We start from the raw sequence: 27695 nt of genomic DNA on the forward strand, positions 1-27695 counted from the left end.
AAACACTACGAATGAGGAAACAGACTGATAAGAACAGAAGAGGTGCTGGTCTAAACATGAATCTGTGGCCACCCCACAGCTCTTTGGCAGGTTGTATAAACAACAGCTAAAATGGTGGCAATCTGGGAAATCATCTCAAGAAGCCTTCCTTTTTTGTGACCACATACATCTCGTATCTCATACCAGTGGTATTGACGGTGACTTTTGTCATTTGACTCATCACGGCATGCCTGAGGTGTTCTATTGTATTCAAAGAAACTTAGTTCTTTTTCACCTTAAATAGCAGTAACTGGTGTTTGGTTGTGGTAAGTAATGTCCTGGGAATGCCTGATGCTCACTCTGTTCTTCTCCAGGACAGCGGAGCAACCAAGACCATCTTTAAAGACTCCTAATGGTTTCGCTCTTGATTCAGTCAATGCTTACAAGGGGACTAGGGAGTTTAGTTAGGTGTGTGTAGATCCTAGAGAGATACCCAGCAAAGCACTGTGGAATAACTTTTTCTTTCCTTTTTTAATTTTTTTTTTTTAATGTGATGACCCTATGACAATGGCTAAGTACTTCCACAGAGTGACATCACTTTTTGAAGTGTACCTCTGGGTGCTCAGAAACTCAGAAAATTGGGTCATTCACACACTTCTGTATCTTGAAAGCTGGCAAAATTTTGCTCTGGGGCTTTTCTGCAGAAGGTTCTTCGTGTTCTGGGAGGCTGTGCTGAAATTGCCAGTGTTCTGGGAAACAGAACTGAGAGGTGATGTTAAAACCTAAAGCTAATGTTAATATTTAGGCTTTATAAATAAGTTTTCTGTTTTGGTATTTTGCCTGATACAGTTGCGTGACAATGCTGATTAATAGAAATAAATAGATTTACTTCTTTATTAAAAAAAAAAGGTGATTCTAGATATCCTATACCCTTTATTGAAAGTAAGTAGCTGTAGAGAGGCAGACAGTTCTCTGAAATGACAATGCTGTAATAGAAATAAATAGATTTACTTCTTTATTAAAAAAAAAAGGTGATTCTAGATATCCTATACCTGAAAGTAAGTAGCTGTAGAGAGGCAGACAGTTCTCTGAATCTGAACTAGACCTGAATTCTGACGTCACCTTTGGCATTTTGTTAACCTAGTTCACTTGGTAATTCCTTTCTTAATCTAACCTAATCTAGATTAGTTTTTATAGGGGTCTTCATGACAGTAAAAAAAGAAGAAAAAAAAAAAGTGTCTATCATTAAATACTCTGGTAAACTGACCTGCAAATCTGGGACTGAAACTGAGGTAGTGGGCAGAAAGAATGAGGTGTGGGACAAGGAGGGGAAAACAGGTTTTAGACTGCTAAAATAAACTTCTGTAACCTGGAGTGAAACACATCATGACCAAATGTTACTACCTCAGTGGTTTTGGGGGTTTGTAGGGAGCTAGTTATGGCTGGTCTCACAGAGACAAGGATAACCTACTGCAGAGCACAGTTCATGTGCCACAGGCCTATGCGGTGGCCTGAAAGGCTCTGATCTTGCTCCTAGCTATACTGAGGCAATCTGAGTCCACGTGACAAAACTTCTGTTTTCAGTTGTTTGGGGGGAAGAAAAGCAGTGATTGATTTTAATTATCTATTAACGTCACCTTAAAATAAATTTGTGAAGTAAAACACTTAAAAGTGAGGAAATATAAAGTTGCTTATGCATAGTTCATTACTTTTGCATATGCATTATGACAGCGTCCCTAATTGCCTTTTTACTTGCTGTTTTCCCATAGATCCTAGCCCTATTCAGTCATATGATGGGCTTTCTCCCTGTGATGAAGCAGGGTAATATCGTGAGGGACACTTTTGTCTGTAGAAGCTTCACTTGCTACAGAAATTGGGAGGGTACAGTCAGTACAGCAGGAAATGGGAGAAAGGATGATTACGATGAGGGCAGTTGAGTGCTGGAAGACTGGGTTTCTTGTCATGCAATTCAAGCAAACAGTGTTCTTTGCTTGACGATTATTTGAGTGTTCCTCATTTTACGGATAACTGACTTGAAATTGTCAGACCTCATTTGTTGTGTGACTGAGCACTCACAGATGCTTTTTTACTGGATGTGAAAGTCCAGTACATACTGCTATCTATTCTGGCAAAATGGCTCTCAGTATCTCAAGCTGAGCCTCCAACAACAGTTGCAGACACTTTGCTCTTGGTGTTTGTCCTTCAGTCTTTTTCTGTAATATGGATACAATGTCACCCCTTCTCATTCAATTTATCAATGATACAGAAAAAAATTAGAATGCTCATGAACTGTTCAGATACAGCAGCAGCAAGAGGCATAGGGATGTCTCTCAGGAAGTTAGTGCCCTTCTGTTCAGCAGAGGACTTAAAGGTATTAGTTATTTAATAAATGCTATTTGACAATAAGAATAAAACAAAAAGTATTGACTAATTGCTCGTTTAGGAAGCACAATTTATCTTCCACACTGAAGGAGCCCTGTAGGGGAACAAGGTGTATCTTGGTGTAGTGAAAGACTGTCATAATCTATATGCTCAAGGGCTGAAGTCATTCAGAAGCATCTTCACTTTTAACTGCCTATTACACAGTCTTGGTGCACTTTTAACATGATTAGAGTTCCCAGCCAGCCCTGCTTTCACTGAGGCTGTGTCTGCACAGAGTGATGCTATGAACAACTGCTGAGCAGTCTAGCTGGAAGTGCAGTTGAGCTGGTGCAGCCCTCTGCCACAGCCAGTGCACTCTGTTTCTCAGCAGGGTTGATTAGTCTGAGCAGAGCAAAAAAGAGTTGAGAATGTGCTCAGGTGTCTCTGCATGAGACTGTCTTGTGCCATATAGGCAATATGTAAGGCATTGCAGCTATGGTGGGTAATCACTTTTTTCCAATATTGAACAAGGATTTCTATTGGAAGATAAACCCACTATTATTTCTAAAACAAATAAACAAAAATGGTTTCAGTAAAGGTGCAGAGCTCCTACTGCTCTTTGAAATCCCCTCACCTGCTTAATCAGACTTTCTAAGACACTTAAATAAACAGCACATATCTTTTCATATCTTTAGTTCACTGCATAAAGTAAATGTATGGCCTAAAATAAATCACATAATCTCTCTCTGTCTTAGTTTGTATCTCTGCTTTGGCTGTAGAAATATTTATCCATCTCACATGAACCTCCTGTGATCCAAAGACTCATTCATTATAAATTAATCTTGAGATCCTTGGAGACACGGAAGTGGTGCAGTTTTTGTTTGGTTTTTTGTTTCTTTTGTTTGTTTATTTATTTATTTATTTTAAAAATTTGCTAGCATTAAGTTAGTCTAATACAGATGCAGGCATTCAGTTCTGTGCCCTTCCCTTGGCACTCTTGCACTGGAGTGTTCAATTTATTCAGTCAAAATAGGAGGAATGTAGAGACTTTTCTGGTTTTTACAGTTTAGTTCTTAAATAAAAAAAAAATCAGAAATGGTAGGAACAGATGTGATTCTGTCAAAGTCTGCGAAAAACCTAAATGAAAGTCTTTGTTTGTTTTTTGTCTTTTATGTAGTTGCTTCCAAAATCCGGTACCTTCAGGAATACCACAACCGGGTTCTCCACAACATTTACCCTGTGCCCTCTGGAACTGACATTGCAAATACTCTGAAATACTTTTCTCAGACGTTATTGAGGTAAGTTTTAGCTAATGCTCTTGAAGAAAAAAGAGCTAAAGAATTGTAGGGGGTATTGATTGACTTTGAATTGGTTGCAAGATTTAATAGGTCAATGCTCAGCCAAAAAGAGTCAGAGCATAATTTAAGAAAGGAATGGTATGAATTAATCTCTTCAGTGGCTGGTGCCCAATTTGCCCAGTTGAGCTGCTTATTGAGTGGCTGATTCTAAAATAAACTTGGTTGATTACACATTTGCTTGGTCCTCCTAAGACTTAGCTGAATGCACAAACATGCTGAACTTGTCAAGAAAGGAGTTTGTGACCTATAGAGTTTTAGATGTGAATGCTCATGACCTCCTTGACAGTCCTGGTGCTTCAGGATCCTAGAGCAATGAGCCAGACGAGCAGAACTAGGTTCTTACTGTGCCATAGTTCAGCTGGCTGTCAGGTTTGGGTTCTGGTTCAGTCCCTTATAACAATACAAGTAGACACAAAGTTTGTATACAGATCTGGATTTGGATGGCAACAACAGGTCAGGATTGTTCTGACTGGGGTTTTGATTTAGTCCAATATTTAGTAATAATATATAGTAAGAAATACCATATGATTACAGAATACATTTTGAATAGGAAATACTACCTCTTGTCTTGATAAAAAGATATGAAAAATTGTGAGACTTAATTAGGAATGACATATATTCCATAGCGCTACCTAGTGGATTCATATTTTCAAACTGTTATTTTAAAATGGCTTTTTGGCAGTGAAGAGGTGATTTTTGTCTGCCCGGGTTTTGGCTGCCACTAGTTTTCACATCCAGGAAAATGCAGTTAAAGCTACATTTCTATGCATAGCTTCCTGATTTATACCTGGAAAGATTGTCCCTGCTGTCAGAAGCTAGTTTGGAAATACAGCTGTTTGCCTTATTTCATGAGGAAACATTAACAAAATACAATTAACCCATATATTTGTACACATACCCCTATGATGTAATCAAGTTAAGAGGCAAGAATTTGAACTTGAAAGAATGACAGTAGTTCATTCTAACATTCATTTAAAGTGCACGGGATGTATCAAAATTCTTGACCTTCTTTATTAGAAGGAAAGATACATTGACGGAAATATTCATTATCAGTGGAACACCTGTTCACTGCAAACTTTAAAACCTACTGTTTTGAAAATTTCAAGAGTAGAATTGTTTAACCACTGTGAAATTTTTTCCCCTCATCATTTAGAGTGTTGAAGAAACTTATGGCAACCAGTAGGGCTTTTTTTTAAGATGAAAAAATTAAATTTTATCTCATTATATTGCAACAGTGGGGAAAAAAATGTTCAGAGTCACTAAAGATACCTCTGAAATGTGGCTCTGTTCCCATATCAGGCTGTTTCGATGGATTATTTGCATGACACACACACTTAAATGACATTTAAGTAAGGTTCTGTATGACAAAACAGCCTCTGCTTAAATGCTGTGGGCCTTTAAGCTGTTAAAGCAAGAAAGTTGGACTTGATTCTGAACATTTTCTCTCTTAGCTGTAACTACCAAGTGCTATAATGAGATCCGTTTCTTTTTGGGCAGAAGTCCATTAAGACAGGATGGATTTAGTCTGCTGCTTAAAGAAAGTGTCTTTATACCACCCGGTTGTCTTCATCTTTCTAAGCAGTACAGCTGACATGTCCTGTGTGACAAATTCTTCACACTCCGTGAGCAGTGATGTTTCTAGGCTTACTGAAAAAGCTTTATACTTACCAACTATGAGAGCAGATAAGAACTCAGGGCAGCAATTGCCATTTCTTTATTTCATGTTCAGAATGGGACTGAACCAAAATCCTCTTGTTGATAATGCTGAACCTCATGGGGCAGAAGTGATACTCATATCTGATACGCAGGTCTACACAAATGGCTTTGTCCTTCATGTTTTGGGATCTGATCAGTCTCAGAGCTAATAGGGCACCAGAAATTGAAGCCAGAACTTGGATCGAAATTTAAGTGGACTGAGTTCTGATACTCATCAAGGTCAAATCCACTTTCTAAATCCCTGTAACTGGGGAATTTGAACTTTGGGTCAAAGCCTGAGTGCTATGGTTGAACCAGTATAAGTTTATACACTTGCTGATACTAAGAAAAAAGCTGGATAAAAAAGCAAAACAAAACAAACCCTGTATAGTGTGGCAGATGGAAAGAAGGAAACTCCCACCCACTGTGTGCAGATCTCTGCAAGATTTATCCTAAAACTAAACAGACTGGTTAAGAACCTTTCTGAAGAGCGTGTTCAGAAATTTCTTTGAATATTTTGCATGCTGAGTCTTCTTTCTGCCTCCTACACTGAGACTCCATTGTGCAAGGTTTAACATCAATGATAGAAGTACATGGTGGAGAATAATCTTTCTAGCTTGAGACAGGGCATATGCAATGAATTTGGGCTGCTAAGAGAATACTGATCAAACAGTAGCAAAAATGCCCATTGATTTCTGGAGATTTTGGATCTGGTCTTCAGAATAGTTTGCTTGTGATCATCTACTATTTTAGAATAACTTTTAAAAATATTTCCCAGTTTGATGTGTACTCTCTCTGCAGCTGAATTTTTTAGGATAAACGTTTCTTGATGAACATATGTAGTCAAAGGAATAATGGAGGAATAGTGATTAGTCAGAGAAATTCCGTATGATGATTGGGTTTTACAGGTGTAGCTTTTACAGTTTATCATACTTTTTACCTTTCCATATTATGGACACGTTGACTGTGTTCTTTTCAGTGGGGCATGCCCACTGTTTTGGATCACATTCATACCTGGTGTTATTCTACTAGCTATAGTTGGATTGCACAAGGGATTAATTTGCTCCTTTGCTCTGTACGTAGCTTCAATAAATCACAAGCTCAGGGTGGGGGGAACAGATGTGGAATGGCTGAAAAAACTAAATTCCTTATTTCTATGAACAAACATCACATAAAATCACCGTACACAATGCATAGCACATTGATTCATTTAGTTCCTCCTTAATTTTCTCTTTGGGCAAAAGCATTTCTTTACATTATAGCATGAATTTGTTTCATGCCCTGCTCATTTTCAGTGTTTTCTCCCTCATTTGAGGAATGATCTAAGACTTAATAAACATCTTGCAGAACAGCTCATTCTTTCACATTTTCTTGGAGAAAATTCTCCATATGTATTTCTAAGTAAAATGTTTTACATAAGGAATAGTTCTAAATGCCCAGTGGCTAATTAATGGTCAAGCTCGTTTTCCTGCCTTGGCGAGATGCAATTCTCTTGTAGGCATTTTAAGAAACCTTTCCTGGAAGGCAGTAATTTTGGGATAGATTTGCAGCAAAGATGTACAAATCTTGAAACAAGCCCTGGTAGCTTTGTCACTTGTCACGGAGCAAGTTCAGTATGGAGTTATGATATGCAGACACTCCAAGTTCTCAGTACTTGGTTTGAACAGAAACAGGAGAAAACTGCAATCATTGTATCTTGGTCTTAGCGGACTTCCTAGATTTTCAGTTTTCACTCTTCTCTTTGTTTCTTTCAAGACATATGGGTCAGACAAAAGCCTGGGTCTGAAAGTTCTGTTTGTTTGTTTTTTTTTTTTTCTAAATTTGGCATGGTTGCAGCTGGAATTTAGATACGGTCTCATTGCTGTTCCTGAAGTGAACAGAAGGATGCCCTGATCAAGATACAAGATGGTGTGCTTTGGCCTTTAATCCATAGATGGGCCGTAGGTCTGTGTTAAAAGGAAGGGAAGCCTATAGTGTAAGCTCTCCATCACTGCCTTATGCTTTCCAAAGCAAGGATTAATTAATACAGTAATATCCTTTCTGGAAATAAGTGCGCTTGAAGTGATGTGTTGGCAAGTAAAGGGATGGGTAATTGACATCAACTGTTGATAGACAGGGAAGGAATATAATTTAGTACCTTCGTATCTCTAAACATGAGCTGCAAAGTACGGCAAATGAACATCAAGCAAACTAAAAGGAATCAGCACTCTGATCGCTTGTTTTTAAAGTCATACTAGATCTTAGGCAATTTTCTGATACGATTTCATAAACACTGTCATGACAGTCACCACATGTCTTGTACTGGACATTGGGTAACAGAAACCAAAATAATCTGCCAAATATGTAAGGCACAATGAAAAAGAAAAAAAAAAGCATGTAGTTTCTTAAAACAGACTATGTCTGTCATCTCTGACTACAAGTGTGATGTGATAGTAGCCACTTGGCATAGAACTGTACTTGTAAAAGTGTTTTATATATATAGCAAATGAATGACACCTTCTCTTATAAGCACCTTAGCAAGAGTTTAGCTTATTTGTGTAAACTGTTGAATTGACTTGTGGGGTAAGGTGTATCTGGGCTAAGGTGATTATACGATAGGGATTTCTGTACTGTTAAAGAGGACAGAGGTTTCCAGAAGTGCTCCCTCTTGACATAACTCTGCTCTTCATTAGTCAGTGGAAATTTTAATGCCACTGACTTGTCTTTTATAAGTTTTAACACTGACTTTGGGAACGAACAGAGTTACCAACAGCAACTGCTTTTGGAAATCCCAACCACTGAGAGGTGCAAAATGTGCTTTAAAAAAAAAAAAGCATTGTGTGTGGTTTAATATATTTAAAAGGTGTATTATATTTTATAGGCACATATGAAGATCATGAACTAACCCTATAATTGCCTGATAACTAAGATATAACACTGCTTAAGTGACAATTTATTTCTATTTAAAATAGTGGTTTTTTTTTTTTTTAATAAATTAGTTCAAATTAAATGGGGATTAAACATGTTTACAACCATGTTTACAACGTTCTTAAAACGACATAACAAGCTGGTTGACGTATAGCCTCTATTTTGATTCCCACTAAATCCTTTTTATTTTTTGAAATTATCTCTCCTTTAGTTTATAGTGAGTTTTGTTGAATAATAACGTAAGTAACAGCAGGAATGTATGGTAACATACTGTCTGATCTGCAGTTACATAATTGGTCTTGCTTGCTTAGCCGTTAGATTTTTTGAAGGTAACTATTTACCCAAGGAGTGTTTGTATTATTAAAATAAAATGTTTCCTCCCTAAACATGGGCAAAATTAAAAACACACATAAACAACCATTATCATTAGCTCACAAACATATGCTAAAGACCATCTACTATGTATTATTTTATAACTTTTCCAAATGTAGTTTAGTTAACATTTTAGAAATATTATATTATTTCTAAATCCATGTGCCTGTTTAAACTTCATTATCTCAAATCCTAAACATGGGCAAAATTAAAAACACACATAAACAACCATTATCATTAGCTCACAAACATATGCTAAAGACCATCTACTATGTATTATTTTATAACTTTTCCAAATGTAGTTTAGTTAACATTTTAGAAATATTATATTATTTCTAAATCCATGTGCCTGTTTAAACTTCATTATCTCAAATGATACTGAGTGGTCATGAAACAGTATCATAAAATACATACAGACATTATTTTAATGCAATAAACATGTGATTTTTAAGACTATCTTAACAAACACACATGTTTATTCTTTGCTAAAACATGTTTCTGCAAGTGCCACACCTATGGGGGGAATAAATCTCTCAAAATCTCAGAGCAAAATACCACCCTATTTTGACACAGCTATTTTTCCATAGCGAACACTTAATTCTCAGAATTTTTCTTAACTGTGAAACATGGGTAGGGCACTGAAACATGCATTTTTATATTTTTGCTCCTTATGAACCAGATAACACATGAGATGCAATGAAATTTTCCTAGATGTCAATTTTTAATTCTCTTATCTTGAAGCATGAAAGTGAATGGTTGCTAGATTTGTAGACACACTGGTTTCGGTAGCGATTGCATCTTATGTGGGATGTATCTGGTGTTTTATTATTTGTTTTATAGTGTCATTTCAATGTAATGTGCTGTTCTTTGTGTCTTTGTTGTCTCTTTTTTTTCTTTGTCCCCCCAACAGCATTTTGTCCCGCACAGGGAAGAAGGAGAATCAAGATGCCTCCAATTTGACAGTGCCCATGACCATGTGTCTTTTTCCTGTGCCATTCCCACTCACCCCATCTCTAAGACCACAGGTCAGTTCCATCAACCCTACTGTTACTCGCTCCCTCCTTTACAGCGTCCTGCGAGATGCTCCATCTGAACGTGGCCAGCAAAGTCGTGATGCTCAGTTATCAGACTACCCATCTTTGGACTATCAAGGACTTTACGTGACACTGGTGACACTGCTGGATCTAGTTCCCTTGCTACAACATGGTCAACATGGTAAGCAGGCCCTTGAACCCTTCCAGTACGCTTAACTTCAGTGCTGTGAATCCATGAATGATGCATAAATGCAGTAGAAGAGGTGGGCCTAAACTGACCTGGATCTGGAATTCAAATCTCCTGGGATGCGTTTATATCCAAGTGTTTGGTTTGACTTTCTTAAATAAAAGATGTTTTTTTGCTAACTGTGGATTTGGGTTTGAGTTCTGAGGTTGTCTGATTTTTAGTGATACGCTGGTGGCATGTAGCTAAAATACAACGGTATGTAACAAAAAAATACAGATGGGTCTAAAAAAGTCTCGATTTTGAATTTGAATCTGCTGGGATATCTTCAGACCGGTCTTTTTTGGGTGGCTGTCTTAAAAAGGCACAAATTGCTTGCAAATAATGAATATGCAGATTGAGTGTTTTGGTGAAGGTCCATCTCTAAATAGAACATAGTATACATTTAATTGAAGAAAAAACACATTAATGGTGATTTGAGATGGCTTTAAAATATTCCTGGGTAAAAAGATAGCAATATCTCTGTCTGACTTACAGAAAAGCCATATTTTATTATGTTTTGAATTAGTTAATCACAAGATTTTTTTGTGACTCTGTTGTATTTATGTTGTTTTCCCTCAAGTTCTGCATATATCTGGCTTGTTAGTCTGTGGCTTTCCATACTGAGATTCAGGAGTCCAGTGTTCTCCCTATGTTACATAAGCCAAATATTAATTTTCACTGTGGTGTCAGGGTATATTACTTACTTAGTTCAGTACAGGAAGATTGTTGTCAGTCTGATACACTGCTGAAATTCTTTAGGAGGAAAGTTGTTTCTGTTAAGTGCTGAATTCCTTCAGAGTCGGCAGCAGCATGTTTTGAATCAAAGACTACTGCACTAGGAAATAGTATGATGTTGCAAGAGGGGGGGGCTCCTAGCAGATTATAGACTTGTCGACTTAACTTCGATTTCTAGAAATGGTGGAGTTAATACCAAACCAATCTTTTTCTAAATAGATAACATGGTGATAATTAACAACGAATGGAGACCTGAAAAGAACAAATAACATTGAGCAAACATAATTTCCTTTTATGGCAGCACAATGGCTCTCCTGGTGGGGTTTTCCTGTCCTTAGTCAGGCTTTTGTTGCTGTGTCACTTGACATCCTAATAGGCGATCTGGGACATATGGTCCCCACTTGAGTGAGGAAAACACTGCAGGAGTAATTACCAGTGGCTCTTGTCAGCTGGAAGGTATACCAAGTGGGAATCTTACAGGAGTCTGTGCTGGGTCTATTGTTATTAAATATTTTAATTTTTTTTACTTGGCTTATAGAAATGAGAGAGCTCTTTGATTTGCAGGGATTATCAAGAGGGCAACTAGCATGTCCTTTGTGTGAAAGAGATCCGATTCAAAACAATCTTGGCAAATTGCACTCTGTTTTAAAACATCTTCAAAGAAGAAATGTAAAATACTAGGTTTAAGCAGGAGAAATCAAAGGCAGAAATGAAATGGGGGAAATACTAGCTTGAAAGCCATACTGCAGAGATCTGGGTGTTACAGTAGATCAGAGGCAAACCATAAGTCACTAATACATTAATATTCTAGCAATACGTAAACAGGTGTTTTGTGTATGAGACACCCAAAGCATTTTGTTTATCATTCTAACAGCCCTAGCAAGGCCTCAGCTGTAGGAAAATTTTCGGATTTGTCCATGTGGCTTCAAGAAAGACATGGACCTCTTGGGAGGAGTCCAGGAAAAAGAAACAAGAATGATTTGAGGTCTAGAAAATGTGAACAGTGAGGGAAAAATGGAAGGAACTTGGTTTGTCTAGCTTAGAGGAAAATAGAAGTGAGACATGATTATCATACACAAATATGTAAAGGTTGCTGCAAGGAGAAATAAACTAAACCAAACTATTTGTGGTTACAGTTGATCAGGATAAGAAGTTACAGGCTTAAACTGCAGCAATGGAAATTTTTTTTTTTTTAAAAAAGGCCTTCTTATGATAAAGATGGTTAAGCACTAGGATGAATTGCCAGGAGAAGGAGTGAACTGTCTTGCAGATTTTTAAGAACAGTTTAGATAAATATCTGCCAGGAATAATTTGGTTGACTCATGCTTGGGGCAAGGGGAGGTCACTTGCTGTTTTCTATGGTTCTGTGTACTGAGAATTAAATTTTGCAATACAACTTGTTATTTATTTCTCCCTCAGCTTAGCATTTGACTAAAAGAAACTTATTTTTTCTTATCAGAACAATCAATGTTGTTTGGGTAAGTACAACTGGTGCGCTAGGTGGTCCTGAGCTTTGGTCCAATCAGATTATACAAAACTCTCAATGCTTAGCTGGTAAATATGTATTGCAAGAGAGAAACACTCTCTAGCATTAAGGGTCTGGTTAGACCCATGCATAGAAGACTTGCCAAAACCACTGAAATGGAGTGCTAATTTTAATTCTTACTATGACTCATGATGTTTACAGCTACAGATCTCTGAGCACTTTACAGGGGCAGTTTTAAATCATCCTAGTTGTACAGATGAGACTGAAGGCCTGTGTAACATACTTAACATTACAGAGTGAGTAACAAAAGGAATCCCTCTCATGCAGGAGAAAGGCCTTATGAGGTATTGAGATCATCATACAGGTTCAAACTTGGGGTTCATTGAGTGCTGTAACCTTTCTCTGAGGGTTATTGGCCCCAGCTCAATTCCTCATTTGGAAGAGGGTATAAAGATGCCACAGTGCCCAGATACACAATGACCTATCCCTTCCTTTTGGATCTTGAAATGTTGCACGTTTCTTAAGTATTCCTTCCAAAGAGTTGTAGTATAATTAATTAGAGTAAGGATGGAAATTCTTGATAAATATTCTTTTCCTTTTAAGCCTTGGCCATTTTTGGCCTCAATGGCTTCCCACGAAAACAAGATCCCTAGTTTAATCACATGTTTGAAAAATACAGTGATGCTTCCTGTAGTCTCTATGTAGGGGGGTACTTTGCAGCTCTCTTGAGGGTAATTAAGATAAAAATCTTATTTTTCTATGGCCGATAAAGACTAGAATGCTTTTTGCAAAAGCAGGCCTTTCAGTACCAAAGTGCATACCAAATTCTGATTCTAATAACATCTCTGCTTAAATGCAGACCACTGTATGTTAATCACTGTATGATTAAAATCAACATTGATTTAAATCAATGATTTTGCTGGCTGAGGGATTCATATTCCCTCCAAACTCTTCTGAGTACTGTTGAACAGCTGTTTCCCTGTATTTTAGGAGAGGCTTAAAAATGATAGGTGAAATCTCTTGTCTGTAGTGATTAACTTCCCAAATTACTTTGAGGGGAAAACTTGAATTTAAACGTAATTTTTTTATAGTTTTAAAAACTAAAAAGTACATAGTCATAATTATTTTTCCATTGTAATGATTCTGTATTTATTTCATTTTATTCAACAGATCTTGGGCAATCAATTTTTTACACTACTACATGCTTACTTCCTTTTCTCAATGATGATATTCTGAGTACTTTACCCTATACAATGATTTCAACACTAGCTACCTTTCCTCCATTTCTGCACAAGGATATTATAGAGTATCTCAGCACATCTTTTCTGCCTATGGCTATATGTAAGTAGAACTCATTCTAGTATTGTTATGTCTCAGAAAACATGGTGCACTGCTATAATAATAGTATCAGACTGCAGGAGTCAAAGTTTGATCTGTTATAGAATTGTAATGGGACATCAATCTACTTTATATATGTAAAATAATTCCATGTGACTACTTTTCAAAGGGAAATAATTCTATAATTTTTATTTGTTTATTATGCTCTGTTATTGGTGAATTCTTCCTTCATTTAAAGGGTGAAGTTTAGCTGCTTTAAGAAATACACTGTTTTCAGACTCATAGAACTTTTGGTGCCAGCAGTGGGGGTTTTGAATACAGAATCAATGGACGAACTGCTCCTGAAACGATAGACGCAATAGCAACATGCATAACTTTTGCATCTGGACTAAATCTGAATGTACAAGAATGACTCTTCGCAATGTAATGATGTGATGAATTTCTGATTTTTCTCCCTCCCTCTCTTCTCAGCATTTTCTCTTTAAGTTCTGTACCAAATGGCTGTGCCTGTAATGTCTCTTATTGGTGTGTTAAGATTGAATCTGACAGTGCCTGCCTTTTTTTTCCTCTTTCTGTTTTCTTTCCCCACCTGAGGGTGTCACATGATTACATAATTTCATAATCCCTGCAGAATGTGAATCCTGAGGTGCGTTCTGAATGCTTGTCTAAGTACCTGATAAAAATCTTGATGGGATTTCGGTAGTAGCGAGAAATTTAACCATGTTCTGCAGATGGAAGCACTAGGATCAGTATTAAAAGTCAGTTTTAACCAACAAGCCTTTTACTGTAAGGGTGATCAAACACTGGAACAGTTTGCCAGAGAGGTTGCAGATTCTCCATCCTAGCAGATGCTCAAAACACAACTGGACAAGGTCCTGAGTACCTGCTCTAGCTGGCCTTTCTTTGAGCAGGGGGGTTGGACAAGACAATCTCCAGAGGTCCCTTCTAACATCTACCGTCCTGTGATTCTGTGAGAATGTCTCCTCCTTATCTGTATTCCAGACCTTTATGGAAAAACATGAACAACTTTGTACATAGATCAACACTGATGTCATTTAAGCATGTAGAAGGTGCTGTTAGAACATGGAAAGAAGCATGGTCCAGTGTTCTGAGATTAAGATTTTATGGAAATTTATCACCTACGTTTTCTGGCTCTACCAGTCAGTGATCTTGGAGAAATCCCTTAACTCTTCTGTACCTCAGTTTCCCCATGTAAAATAGTCCCTTGTAAGACATTGCCATGATGTTTTCTCTGTTACCTTTGACAGGACTAATAACAGAATGCAAATGAAAATTGCTAAGATATTTCATACATATGTGCAATAGGTCCTCTTTGGATTAAGTACAGAATGTTGCATTAAACTCCTTTTTCTTCCATTACTGTTACCTGTTAAAGAACAGCTGATGTAGGTGATTTATCCTTTCCTGTCTATCTTCAGATCTGTAAAACTGTTTTCCAAAACAACTGATTGAGCCAAATTCTTGGTTTACTTAAATAGATACTATTCCCCAACTGCCCTTGGCAGAGACTGCATCCATGTAGAGCATGGGAGCAACCTTTATCATGCTGCCTTTTTCCTGAAACAGTTTTGTTTAGATCTCTCTACGAAACCAGTCTGCTGCTCTTGAAATTTGGCTTCTAGTACTGTGTCCTACTTTTCTGCTGATGGCCACATTTTAATTGCCAGGTTAGAGCTGCTGAGTATTTTGCAGTTTAAATCCATACAAATAGATCTTGCTGTAATAATGTGGGGGCTCTTATGTGTGTGGATGAGATTAAAAGAATGAATGAAGTGCAGCAAAGAGAGCCATGGTAATGTTGGGTCATGTGGAGAAGTACCAGATAGAAGAGAGAAATTCTCCATCTTCCCTTCCCTCCTTCTTTTCCAGTCAAGTGCTCTTTTAATTAGTGTTCTAGTCTTTCCCCACCAGGAATGATCTGCCCCTTTACAAGGTGAGTGCAGAACCTTTCCTTCCCCTAGTGTTCAGCTTTAATCAAACCGAAAGGGAGGATGCAAGAGATTGTATAAGCAGCTGGGGAGCCAGATGGGAGGGATGAAAGCATCTCACTGAACTGGTAGCTACAGTTCTGTGCTTCTATCCCAAATGCTTGGTATTTGGGTCCTGGCAGCCAGGCTTGGGAAAGCGCCGTGAGTGAGGATGGGGAAGATACATGCCACATCTCTGTGTAGGAGGTTGCCTTCAAAGCCATATTGCCATGTTATAGTTCAGCAAATAAACACCTACGCTCTGCAGGGTTTTTCCAAGTATACCATTTAATAGTTACCACTTCGTAGGAGACCAGAAGGAACTCTAGCCACTTTATGTGCAAGTCAAAGTTACAGCAGCTTAGCTATACTTCAGTGCTACTGTTTATCATTATCTTAGCACAGTTCACATAACGAGGGGGTCTAATTTTTCTGGTAGGTGGCTACAGCTTGAACTCATACCATGTGCTCTGTGAGAAGTAATCTGTGCCATACACCAGCAGCCAGCAGCTACCACCAGCCCCAACCCTTCATCAGTATATCTCAACAGCAGGCTTTCAATTTTTTTCTTGTTTCTTTACCCTCCGCTTCCTCCTTACCTTTCTTACAATCTAAGCCGTAGGTGCACTTGACTATACAAGTGATACTGTTTTGACCAGTCTGTGGGTTCTGGTCAGTGGGTTCTGGAAGGAGAGTGCCCGAGATCACTGTCTTTGGTTGATGCAGCTCTGAGAATGAAATCTTACTGATCTGGAAAACCAGGTGTGCACTCTGTGAAGCAATGCTATATTCTTAGTCATCTTCCTCTTCCAGCAGAAAAGGGGTTTCACCCCCTCCAATACAGAGTGTTTCTAGTTTTTTAGGTTTGGTTGTTTTGGTTTTCTTATTAATGACATGGGACCTTAGGAATTCTATTTGCATCAGTTGGAATCAGTTATATGCTATTCTTGCCTAATTTTCCTTGTTATACGATAAAAAATATTTTCTTTTTCCTTTCTTTCAAGTGGGATCCTCAAAAAGAGAAGGTGTTCCAGCACATGTCAATCTATCTGCATCATCAATGCTAATGATTGCAATGCAGTACACATCAAACCCAGGTATGTGTAAACATGCAATGGGGTATCATTCTCTCTTAAACTATGAGTTATGAAGTACTGTGTCAAATGCAATCAGAAAAGTTCAGATGATGGGAAAAATCTGTCTCACCGTCCAACACAGGATGAAAAATAAGTGATTTTAGTCAAAACTGGAATTTCTGAGCATCATACTTGAGGTACATTATGTAGATAAGAGATCTCATTGTGATGAAGAAATAGGATTTGGCCCAGGGTTGGAGACTCTGATCTACTCTTGCTTGACATCAGAAAATAGTGTTGATACATAACGTCAGTGTTGGAGAGAAATCACCACTAACTTTGACTATAGAAATTCCTAGTAACAGTTTGTTTTATACTATGATTCATATCCCACCAAGTTCAGAACTGATACTATTTTTTAAAGAAGACGGGTAATGCTGGCTGCAGGCTCGACAGAACTATAATGAATTTAAATGTAATTATAAATATCTAAACACAAGGCCATTCCCTCTCACTGTGGTGCAGTCCCAGTTAAATCAGTGGGATCACATAACCAAATTGAAACAAAATTTAACCTGAGGGAGCTGTTACATTGCACGATAGTCAACTATCTCCCTTTTTATGTAGATGGTGTGTGTGGGGAGGAACCTCACACTGCAGTATGTATATGAGAAGTGTCACATCATGCTAATGTAGTTCATAGTGGTAAATAAAAGCAGCACACCATTTTTAAAAGCTACTCACACAAGTTAGTTTTTTTTCATGAAATGTTCTATTTTTGTTTGTGAATTCCATGTTCCAGCCATCTGGAGGAAAATGTTGCCCTGTGGTTTTTGGGAAGTCAAACATGTAAAGTAGTTCATTTGGCTCTAATGTTTGTTTGATGCAGAGTGGCTCCTATAGCCTTTGGTATACATGGGAATAATGTATTGTTACATGTGTCTTCCATTACTGCCTCAAGATGAATGACAAGATACCCATTTAGAGCTTTAGATTGTGCGAGAGGGACAAATTTTAAGTGAATGAGCAGGTATTCTTAAACTAGATGTGTTTGAAAAAGAAATCCATTGCTATGGAGTATACAAAAAGCCGTACACTCATAATACTCATTATCTTACTGCATTCCTTGACAGAAACAAGTTACTAATATTTAATTTCTAATCTTTGTGATGACACTCAGGGCAATGACTCTTCAGCAAACCTTTTAAAATAAAAAGTAATTAAATGAGGTATAGAGTTTTGAATGGACAAAGCAAAGCCAATCAGCTAGTTACGTCACTTCTGTAACGAGTTTCCATTTCAGTATTATGTCTATACCGTCTTTTCTCTCTCAGTGTATCACTGCCAATTATTGGAATGCCTCATGAAATATAAGCAAGAAGTATGGAAAGTAAGTTTATGATCATATATACTTTGTGGAAATGACTGTATTTGAATAGTAATAAAAACCAGATGGCTTGAAAATTGAACTGACTGTGTGCCAAGAAGTTGTAAATGATCTTTATATCCAGTCCTCCTTCTGGATTATGGAGAGGAAGGTCCCTCTGATTTTTAGTTTTCAGATGTTTTCCATGTTTTGTAGAGCAGAGCTCCATTTCCTAAACACTATGTGGTTGTGGCTCCAATTAGCAGAAATTCTAATAATGACCAATCTTCTCAGTTCATGTGGGACTGAACTTTTAAGAGGACTATTTGTGAGTATTGTCTTAGCCTGAATCTGATCTGGATCCAGTTATTTATCTATATCACACCTCTTTGCTCCACGGCTAGACAGGGGCTTCATTTGTTATATGTTAGTATACTATGCAGGGTGGGTGGTAGCTGTTGGATGCTCTGATCAAACTCAGAAGCCAATTGTGAACATGTTGAAGTTAGTCATCTAATCTACTTGTAAGAGCGTACAAAAGATGTTTGGTAGGGCATGAAATGTATATATTTTGTGTGTTCAGGTATCTTTGAACACAAGTAATATATACGTGTTTTGTTACATTGCAAAATAAACATTTTGTATGTGTCTTTCCTTAGGATTTGCTATATGTGATAGCCTATGGACCATCTCAAGTTAAACCTCCAGCAGTACAAATGTTATTTCACTATTGGCCCAATTTAAAACCCCCTGGAGCAATCAGTGAGTACAGAGGACTGCAGTACACAGGTCAGTGCAGCTGTTTTTGTATAGACCAAAATAAATGTAAAGGAAACGATCAGACGTGTGTTAATGTCACATATTTGCAGTTCTACGATGTATTTTGAAATCTTTTATTCGATAAGTTGGTACTTTCATAAGTATATACAATATCCATTTCTCTGTATTTTCAGAAGATGTTATGAAAAATAAAAACTGTGATCCTGGCTAATAAATATATTGTGTTACTCCCGATACTAACTAATCCAGAACAGGAGAGGAAATAAATACAGTGTTCCAAATGGTCCGTGAAACTGCCTTCTTGGCGTCACAAGGGCTCTGGCTTATGTTCCTTTCAATTATTGCTTTGGTTGCTTTTGTTGTGCCAGCTGCTATCACTGCTGCTGTTGCTAAGACTCCTTATCTGGCTGTTACTGTCAAAAAAAAAAGTCAGGTGATGTCAGGTGCAGCCAGTATAATGGATAAGTTCTCAAGGTTGACTATAGGGTGAAAATGAGAGACAAAGTCAGCAATGCAGCTGGAGCTGAGTAGACAGATGGTACAAAGTCCTCTGTCCACCAAACTCCCCAATGATACTGATGGGATTGTGCTTCTATGGTGGGGACTGTCCAGCAGCAATTCATGACTTGCTTTTCCTGCTTGCCTGTGTCAACTTGTTTCAAATAATCTCTGTTACATGGGATACGTTTTGTTCACTTTTAAAATTTCTGGACCAGAATGCGACATTTTAAGCAATAAAAATGAAGGATTGGAAGAGACCATAGAAGACCCCCTAGACCAACTCAAGTACATCCTGAATGTTCCTGATACATGTTTGTCTGATCTGTTCTAAAGCCTTCCCTTGAAGGGTTGATAGATTTTTCTTGACTTTTTTTTTAAAAATCATTCTTCTTGTACTGTTCTGCATCACCTCTTTCATGCAAGCAGGTCTGCAAACTAAGCATGATATTCCATGTGAACCGTTACTAATACTGGGTAGACTGGAATCATTTTCCTATATATAAATTTTCTGTTAATGTATCCCAGAATGGGATGAGCATTATCTGCAGTTGTTTGTTGTTTACTTCTTGTCATTAAAAAGCTAAGGCTCCTTCTGTGGCTGGACTATTTTTTCTTTATCATAGCTGTTTCCATTTTGCCTGGGAATGTTACTGAATTTACTCAGCTACTCCTACCATCCTGCTCTGGAGTGGAAGGATAATTAATTAATTCAAGGTGTTGGTGAGATCAGGAAGGGTCTACAACGGGGATGTCTGCATCTTACTTTTTCCATTTCTTCGCTGAGTTCATGGTTCATTTCATAATTATATCCCAAACAACTCAGTAGGCATATATATTCTAGATTGTTTATTGTAATTATGAGGCTTCCTGAGGAATGGCTAGGTCTTCTCTCATATTTGTATAGTACTTAGTACAAGAGGATCTTGTTCTTAATTGATACCGCTAGACACAAAGAATATAAATATATTTTCTCCATTTATTAATCAGCTGTGTTTTGGTTTTGCAGCGTGGAATCCTATTCATTGCCAGCACATTGAATGCCATAATGCGATTAACAAACCAGCTGTGAAGGTACTGCTATTTATTCAGGGGTCAAACCCAACTATCTGGGGGATGGGAGGTTGCACTTTGACCCCAGCCATATGCTCTGGTTGTGTGCAGGTGACCAAGAGCAGGAGCTAAGGGAACAGCAAAGCTCGTCGAGAGCAAGGGGGCCAGAACTTTGTGAATATGTTCTTTGGCTACCTAAAGCAAGATGGGATATTTCCTCCAACAACTGTGGGCCAAGTATTGATATTAAACATGAGGATGGTTGCAGAGCACTTTATAAAATTATAAGCTGGCTCCTGGCTAATCCATGTAAATATTTTCCTGAACACATATATGTGTGTAAATATGTGCACAAATATTGCTATATACAGGAAACTATGTCAATTACATAGGTACATATTCACCTTGGTATTCTGATTGAGATCATACAATGCACCTACTCTGATTGTGATCCTTTGCTTGGAATGTGTCCTAAAGCAAACAGCAACAAAGCTTTACTTACCTCTTCTATAGCCCTCTGAGGCAGGTAAATGATATCTTTCCTGTTCACACGCAGGGTGACAAAGTAAAATGGCTTGACCAGGATCATAGTGCAATTTGATGGCAGAGGCAAGAACAGCATCCCAAGTTCAGAGCATACTACAGTTAGGTGTACTAACTAATTAGATTTGTATCTAGTTAAATATGTCGATACAACCAATTTTCCTAGCATCAGTTCATATACTAACATAATTACATTAGTCAAACAATTCTTCAGTAAGCCTTTTCCACAGGCTATGACACTTGATGGGGCATAATGGTGACACCTATCTCACAAGTCCCGCAAGGGATCACTTTCCTGCCTACTCCAATGATTCTCCATGATCCCTTTTCATAGGAAAAAAAGCTGGAAGGCATTGCTTCATGTTGTAGTGATCACTAGATTCAGACTAATTACTGGGTAAAGCAAAATACCAATGAAATTTACAGTTCCAAGCTTTGCAGATGAAATACCTGAATATTTTTGAATGATCTCTTAGGTTAACTTTGACAGAACCAGTCTTGATCAGTCATAACTCAGAAGAATGCAGCCTGTTGTCTCTTGATTAGATGAATGTAAATTTGGTTAACAAAGATGAGAAACATTCAGAGAGGCATTTGTCTTTATAAATAAGATTTTGCACTTGAATGGAGTAAGAAACATTATGATTTAAGTGTATTGTGTATACGTACTACTGTTCAGCTTTTCCTTAAATAGTACAAAATAACAAATGTGTATAACTTTTCTGTAACTGGCTAATGTGGAAGGATAAAAGCTAATGCAAGACAAAGTTTGGACCTATGCTGCCAAGGGAACTGCGGGTCCATAGTCTTTGTTCTGTCACTGGAATTGTGCTGTATAGTTAACAACTATGATGACTGAAAATGAGATTTTGCTGGAAGAGGTGTTACTGAGAGAGAAGAATCTAGACTTTTGTATTACCTTGTCCTAAGCAATGGATCCTCTAAGTGACTCTCTTTGGAAAAAAAGAAAAAGTAAGTCTGTCTGACTATGCAGTGTAAATGTGTAACACAAAATATACTTGTCTTTCAGAGAGTGGTAGCACTGATATTGAAATATGTCCTGTTCTCTTCCCATAGGCTCTCGTTTTCAGTTACATCCCTCTCTTTGTTAGAAATAATTTGAGATCCTGTACTGCCAGATGCAGAGTACCATCTTTCAGAATGCTAAATGCTCTCAAAACATATCAAAGCTGTGTTATATTGTGTGTCCCAGCATTGATGTATTGAACTTTCTCAGTGAATTTCAATGAACAGATGTGTTAATTCTTTTCCTTCTCTGTGTTTCAGATGTGCATTGACCCATCCTTATCTGTGGCATTGGGTGATAAGCCACCTCCCCTATATCTTTGTGAAGAATGCAGCCAGAGAATTGCAGGGTAGGTAAACGAAGAGCTGGAAAATGATTAGGTATAGTCAGACTCCAGAGTTCAGAACTCTGGAGTTATGCTTTATTTCAGTATGATTAGCATATAATTTATATAGATAACCCTGTTGAAATATATGGAGCACACTGCCACTCAGTATGAATAAAGATTACAGAAATTTACCCCACATGATAGGCATTTGCATCTAGTTTGAACAGTGGTGAATTTTAAAGTTAAGATCTCTGAATGAATAGATACTGTGGGATGCATTGACTATGATAGAGGAACCTTATTAATCTGCAAGCTTTTGCTTATGAAACTTTTTTCTCCTCATCCTTTAGTTGTCGTTAAAAGCAGGACATTACAATGAAAGCTCTTTCACAGAGACTTCATTACTTTTCTGTAACATGTATTTCAGATTATTCTCTAGGGTATGCTGTGAAGCAGCAGAGTGAAGACTTGAAATTGGTCCAGGCTTGTCCAGTACCTGGAAGGAATATAGCCTGAGATGAAATAACCTCATTTATTCTTTTTTTTGTTTTTTTAATTTTATTTTTTTTAAATTGCTAATTTGGCTTGCATTACTTTACAAGATCTACCAATTCTTATGGGGCGTTCCAATCATTAGTTCAAATGGACAAGGTTACAGGTAGTTCAGAAGCTACATGGGGTTTTTTTTGTCCCCAGTTTAAGACACCTTTATGTCACACCAGCTGTAGGAAAAGCAATTACATCTCACCTTATATTTTTAAGTCATCATTGATTTAAAGCTGCAGGAAAAAGTAATTGAATTTGATAGAAGCATAGCTTCTAAGGAGACTCACAGAAAACGGTACTGGTACATTTTTTTTTCCCTATGTTTGTCTGTTGTTCTTCACTATCATTTCTTAGCCATTAGACTTTCAGAGCACACACTATTTTAATTTGATAAATTTATGCCTTAAAGTAATTTTTTGAAAACCTTGAACATGGTGGACCAACATCAGCAAAGTGGTAATTTGCAATAAGACAGGCGCAACAAAGAGAGGTAATGTAAAGCAGCCTGACATTTATAAAACTACATTTGTAAAAAAGCAGCTTCAGAATAATGTCAGTCCTACCACATTAATTTAGACAAATTTCCTCTGTGCAAAAATAAATGCATATATAAATAAAAAATGGAAAGCTAATTAGATATACAATTTTTATAGGGATCACAGTGAATGGTTGATTGATGTTCTTCTACCACAAGGTAAGAGGTATTTTAAGGGTAGGTACAAACTAATAATTGTACAACCCTATGCTTACTGATCTTTCTGCATACTGTATTACTTGAAACGCTCCATTCTATTCTATTTTAAAGTAGCTTGTACTTAACACTGCTTAATGTCCTTAAAGTACCATGAAAAATTGACTAATCCTCAATCTGAAATACTATGCAACTCTTTCTTTATGTGTGAGGAAACAGAGGCAATTGAACAGATTTTCAAGTCTTGAAGCATCCACAGTTGGGGCCAAGTTTTTTAAAAGTATTTGGGTCCCACACTGGTGTCCAAAAAAGGGGGCTGGTTCTTCCGGTAACCTGGGTCTGATTTGAAAGCTCTTAAAGCTTCTGAAAATCTATTCTATGAACAGAAGGCTGTAAAGGATATCAGAAAAGGACATAAAATATTTCTCAATCATCCAGTCATTGATCCAATCATTGTCCTTTGGCCTGTGAGAGAGCCTGATATTCTATTATCTACCAGAATGCAGACAAAGCTTGTTGACAGACTAATCAGAATTTCCTGGGTTTATAAGGACAATCACATATTCTCTAAAATAACCCTTTCAAGGACAGAACAAAGACACTCCCCCTCTCTCTGTTCTGCAAACTGAAAATTCTTAGGCAGTGGAGATTTTTTTTTTGCTGTCTCCTTTTAGTTGAAATCTAATCCAGATTAAGAATGCTTTATTTACTTAAGGGAAATACTTCTTTTTACTCAGCCACCTATATTTACTGAATCAGATGTTGCCAGGGCAACAGACTGAATAGCTACTGCTTACAGGTTGAATCTGCAAACATTTTGCTATGGAGGTATGGGCCACAGACATAGTGGCTGCTTCTACATTGTTCATCCATATTGACTAATCTTTCATCCTGTGAGCTTTCACAGGTGGTGCAGGCACATCCGAGCCATGTCTCCTACAGCATGCCACAGTAGTGTGCCTACAGGTGTACTCTTACAAGTTTGTCCGTGAGGCAGAAGCATAGGCAGAAGGTGGACAGGATGCAGAGCACACCACACTTAATGCACCAACGCTGTTCTTAATTTCAGCGTAGAAATAGCCAGGAGGCTTAAGTATTCAGTGTCCTACCTCATGCAGTCCAACAGGCTTAGAGGTTTCAGTAATATCTGGAAACACAAGTTTAGCCTCAGAGACTTCCTTGCAGCAAGTCCATTTTCCCATGGCTGCCATAGTAGAACAGAAGGATCGTCATTCTGTGTTGATGTTTTGTATGCCTTCCCCTTACAGCTGAAATTTCTGCTATATGTCAGAAGAAGGTAAGATTCAGTCATTTGTGTGACGGGGCATGATTTGATGTTGTGTGTAGTGTCATTCCATTACAATGTGGTGCGTTCTTTTTTGTACCATTCCAAATTTTCACAATTTATCCATGAATGCATTTGTTGGTGGATGGGAATGATTCAGTAGCAAGGTTTCTTTTTGTTAAAACTGCTGATGTTTGAATTGAGTTGTAGGTTTTTGTTGAAGTGGCAATTAGTAAAGCAATTCAGTTATACAGTTGAGCTCTGTTTTTGTTCTCTAACTCTGCTTATGAAGAGGATAGAGCAAGAGGTTAATTTTAAATCTACGTGTTTATATCTTCTCATCTCCTTGAAGTCTTGGATTAATCCTAAATTGGACACAAATCCTACTGTAAACTGTATATTTTTAAAATTATATGAACTGAAAGTCTTCAGTGCTTGGCTCTAAAAAGATTGCTGACAAAAAGAATCTGCTTGCAATACATACCAGCTAGTGTGTGTTAATAACATTTTAACAATGAGGAATACAGTGTATAACATATTCTAGATCTTACGTGGTAAAGAAAGCTTTTATGTTAGGCCAGATTACCAGGTGGCAAAAATAAAGGTAGCGCATATTTCAGAGGCTTGGATGGTTACCGATGATAAGGTAGATCCTTACATAGCATAAACTGATGTGGCACAATTGATTACACTCCTAAGGATCTGCTGGTTGCTACATGTAACTTAAAAAGACATTCTGAAGTATAAGCAGGGGTTAAGAGAACTACTGTAAATTTTAGAGATTGCTCCAAGCCAGAAAGTTGAGGTTGATGACTTAAATGTTGGTTTGATCTGCTCCAAAAGAAGAGCAACCGTGACCTTTAAGTCCAGGCCCAGCATTTAGGCCTGAGCTCATCTTTCTGGAAGTTCAGTGACACTTGGCATCAGGAGTTAGGACACAGTTGTGCTTATATATAGTGATTTTGGAAATGACCAACACTTGAGCCAGTTCCCCAGTGCTGACTGTCATCCCTGTTTTCAGTTCCACTTCCTGATACTTGTGGCCTGATAAAATCTTTTTTTATTTTCCAGAACTGTAGTTCACATGTCAGAAGAGCTGTTGTCACGTGCTTCTCAGCGGGCTGCTGTGGCCGCCATGGCAACAGGCCAGTGCGCTATTGTAAAAGATGCCATTCGAATCATCATAGCAGTGAAGTTGGGGCAGCTGCAGAAACCCATCTTTATCAGACCTCACCACCCCCTATCAATACCCGGGAGTGTGGGGCAGAGGAGCTTGTGTGTACTGTGGAAGCTGTGATAAGGTAATAACAGCAGCTTATGGGGCATCAATATGTAAAGCAGGATCAGGCTTTCATGTAAACATTGCCTGCAAATCTTGTGCGAGTTGATTTTAGTTTCACCAGGATACGTTCAGAGCAGGGGCGCTGAATTCCTGCTGCGTTAGAGTACTGGTCAGCTATGAATGTTGTCCTCATGGAAGAAATCAGCCTTGAATCCTAGAATTTCATGTTGTTTTATTACTGTTCTCAAGAAAATGATGAATCAGATGCCTTAACCTCTAGTTATTCTTGATCAGATACCTGTATCCAGTGCAGGAAAGCTGCATTCACTGACCACAAGCTTGTTTTATAGCTTGCTGAAAGAAGCAGAGTTTCATGCTGAGCAGAGGGAGTATGAACTCAACCGCAGGAGACAAATGGGCCTCTCCTCTTCCCATCACTCTCTGGACAACACAGACTTTGATAATAAAGATGATGACAAGCACGACCAACGCCTCCTGAGCCAGTTTGGAATCTGGTTCTTGGTAAGAAATTCTTGCTCTCCTTTCTCACTCCTCTCTCTTCCCTCTCCTTTTCTTTCTGAAGCCTCAATTTTACCTCTTTTTTCCTACTGCTTGGCTTTAGTTGGATACTTTTCTGATTTGTAAGCAAAAAGGAGTTCTATGAAGCTGTCAGACTTGGAGATTTCAGAACTAGTTTGGGTGCAGCTGCTCACTGCCTTCTGAGTCCTGTATAGAGTGTATAACAGAATTATTCACCCTCTCAGGTTTTTTTTATTGACTTTCTATGTGCCGTCATCTTCTGCTCACAAGTGTACCCTGCTGAGTGCCATTATTTTAACCTTAAAAGGCAATCCCCTAAAGATCTATCTCTCACCTTCCATCTTTCAACGTCACTCTCTGGAAGCTCAGCTTTTTCTCTTACCTCTGAATAGGCTGGAGGAGTCTTAGTGGGCTGCTTTTCCTTCCTGCCTTCAGATTGGTCTAGCTGGATCAGTCCCAGTCATTGTACTCCAGCTAATTCACCCAGTGCGGGCTGAAACAGTGAAGCCCTGCTGGGGCTTCACTTCCACCCCTCACAGTAGCTAGCAGAGATTATTCCAAAACAGCAGGGCTGCTGCTGGCTAGTTCATGAGCAGGCCAGGCTGGAGCCTGGTAGATCCTCAGAAATTGGATTCTGCAATTCTCCTTAAGGAGAATTCTCCTTCTCAGGCTCTTTCCAATTCACCTTGAGCTCTCAGGCTCTCTCCTCGGTCACCCAGTGACAAGTGGGGAATAGTAGGACCCCTCATCCATCGTCTAAACAGATAGGGACAGCAGGGTGGCAGGTCTAGAATTGCATAATGCCAACAAAGCTACTTTGCTGTTTCAAGTGACTACATGAGTAAACTTTATATTCTGCTGATATCTTGTGGGTTTTGTTGTTTAATGTTGTTTTAGACCTAAAGCCTTTTATTATTTTTTTAATTGTTTTTTGTTGTGCCATATTAATCTTTTCTGTTTCAAACATTCTCCCTGTATGTTAGGGAGTGTTTTGATTGTCTAGAGCTCAACGATTGTGGTGATGATACGGTTGAGTGTTTATGGGTAAGGATGAGGGGGAAGGCCAACGAGGCAGATATCCTGCTGGGAGTCTGTTATAGACCACCCAACCAGGATGAAGGGGCGGATGAAGTGTTCTACAAGTGGCTGGCAGAAGTCTCTCAATTGCTAGCCCTTGTTCTCGTGGGGGACTTCAACTTCC

At 38.2% G+C, this 27695-nt stretch overlaps 1 protein-coding gene across 1 annotated transcript in view; it reads left to right on the top strand.

The window, feature by feature from the left end:
- Window positions 1-3525: 3525 nt before the first annotated feature.
- UNC79 (unc-79 homolog (C. elegans)) overlaps window positions 3526-27695 on the top strand; it is a 124491-nt gene continuing 100321 nt past the window's right edge. The window contains exons 1-12 of the mRNA XM_019472480.1: window positions 3526-3638; window positions 9583-9887; window positions 13324-13494; window positions 16484-16576; window positions 17890-17945; window positions 18581-18710; window positions 20209-20273; window positions 22083-22171; window positions 23350-23390; window positions 24656-24684; window positions 25744-25973; window positions 26305-26476. Coding sequence (XP_019328025.1) covers window positions 9641-9887; window positions 13324-13494; window positions 16484-16576; window positions 17890-17945; window positions 18581-18710; window positions 20209-20273; window positions 22083-22171; window positions 23350-23390; window positions 24656-24684; window positions 25744-25973; window positions 26305-26476 — 1323 coding nt within the window. The 5' untranslated portion in view covers window positions 3526-3638; window positions 9583-9640. The remainder of the gene's footprint in view (window positions 3639-9582; window positions 9888-13323; window positions 13495-16483; window positions 16577-17889; window positions 17946-18580; window positions 18711-20208; window positions 20274-22082; window positions 22172-23349; window positions 23391-24655; window positions 24685-25743; window positions 25974-26304; window positions 26477-27695) is intronic.

The sequence above is a fragment of the Aptenodytes forsteri genome, unplaced genomic scaffold (assembly GCF_000699145.1).
Source record: "Aptenodytes forsteri isolate BGI_AS27 unplaced genomic scaffold, ASM69914v1 Scaffold193, whole genome shotgun sequence".
In the NCBI taxonomy this organism is placed as follows: domain Eukaryota; kingdom Metazoa; phylum Chordata; class Aves; order Sphenisciformes; family Spheniscidae; genus Aptenodytes; species Aptenodytes forsteri.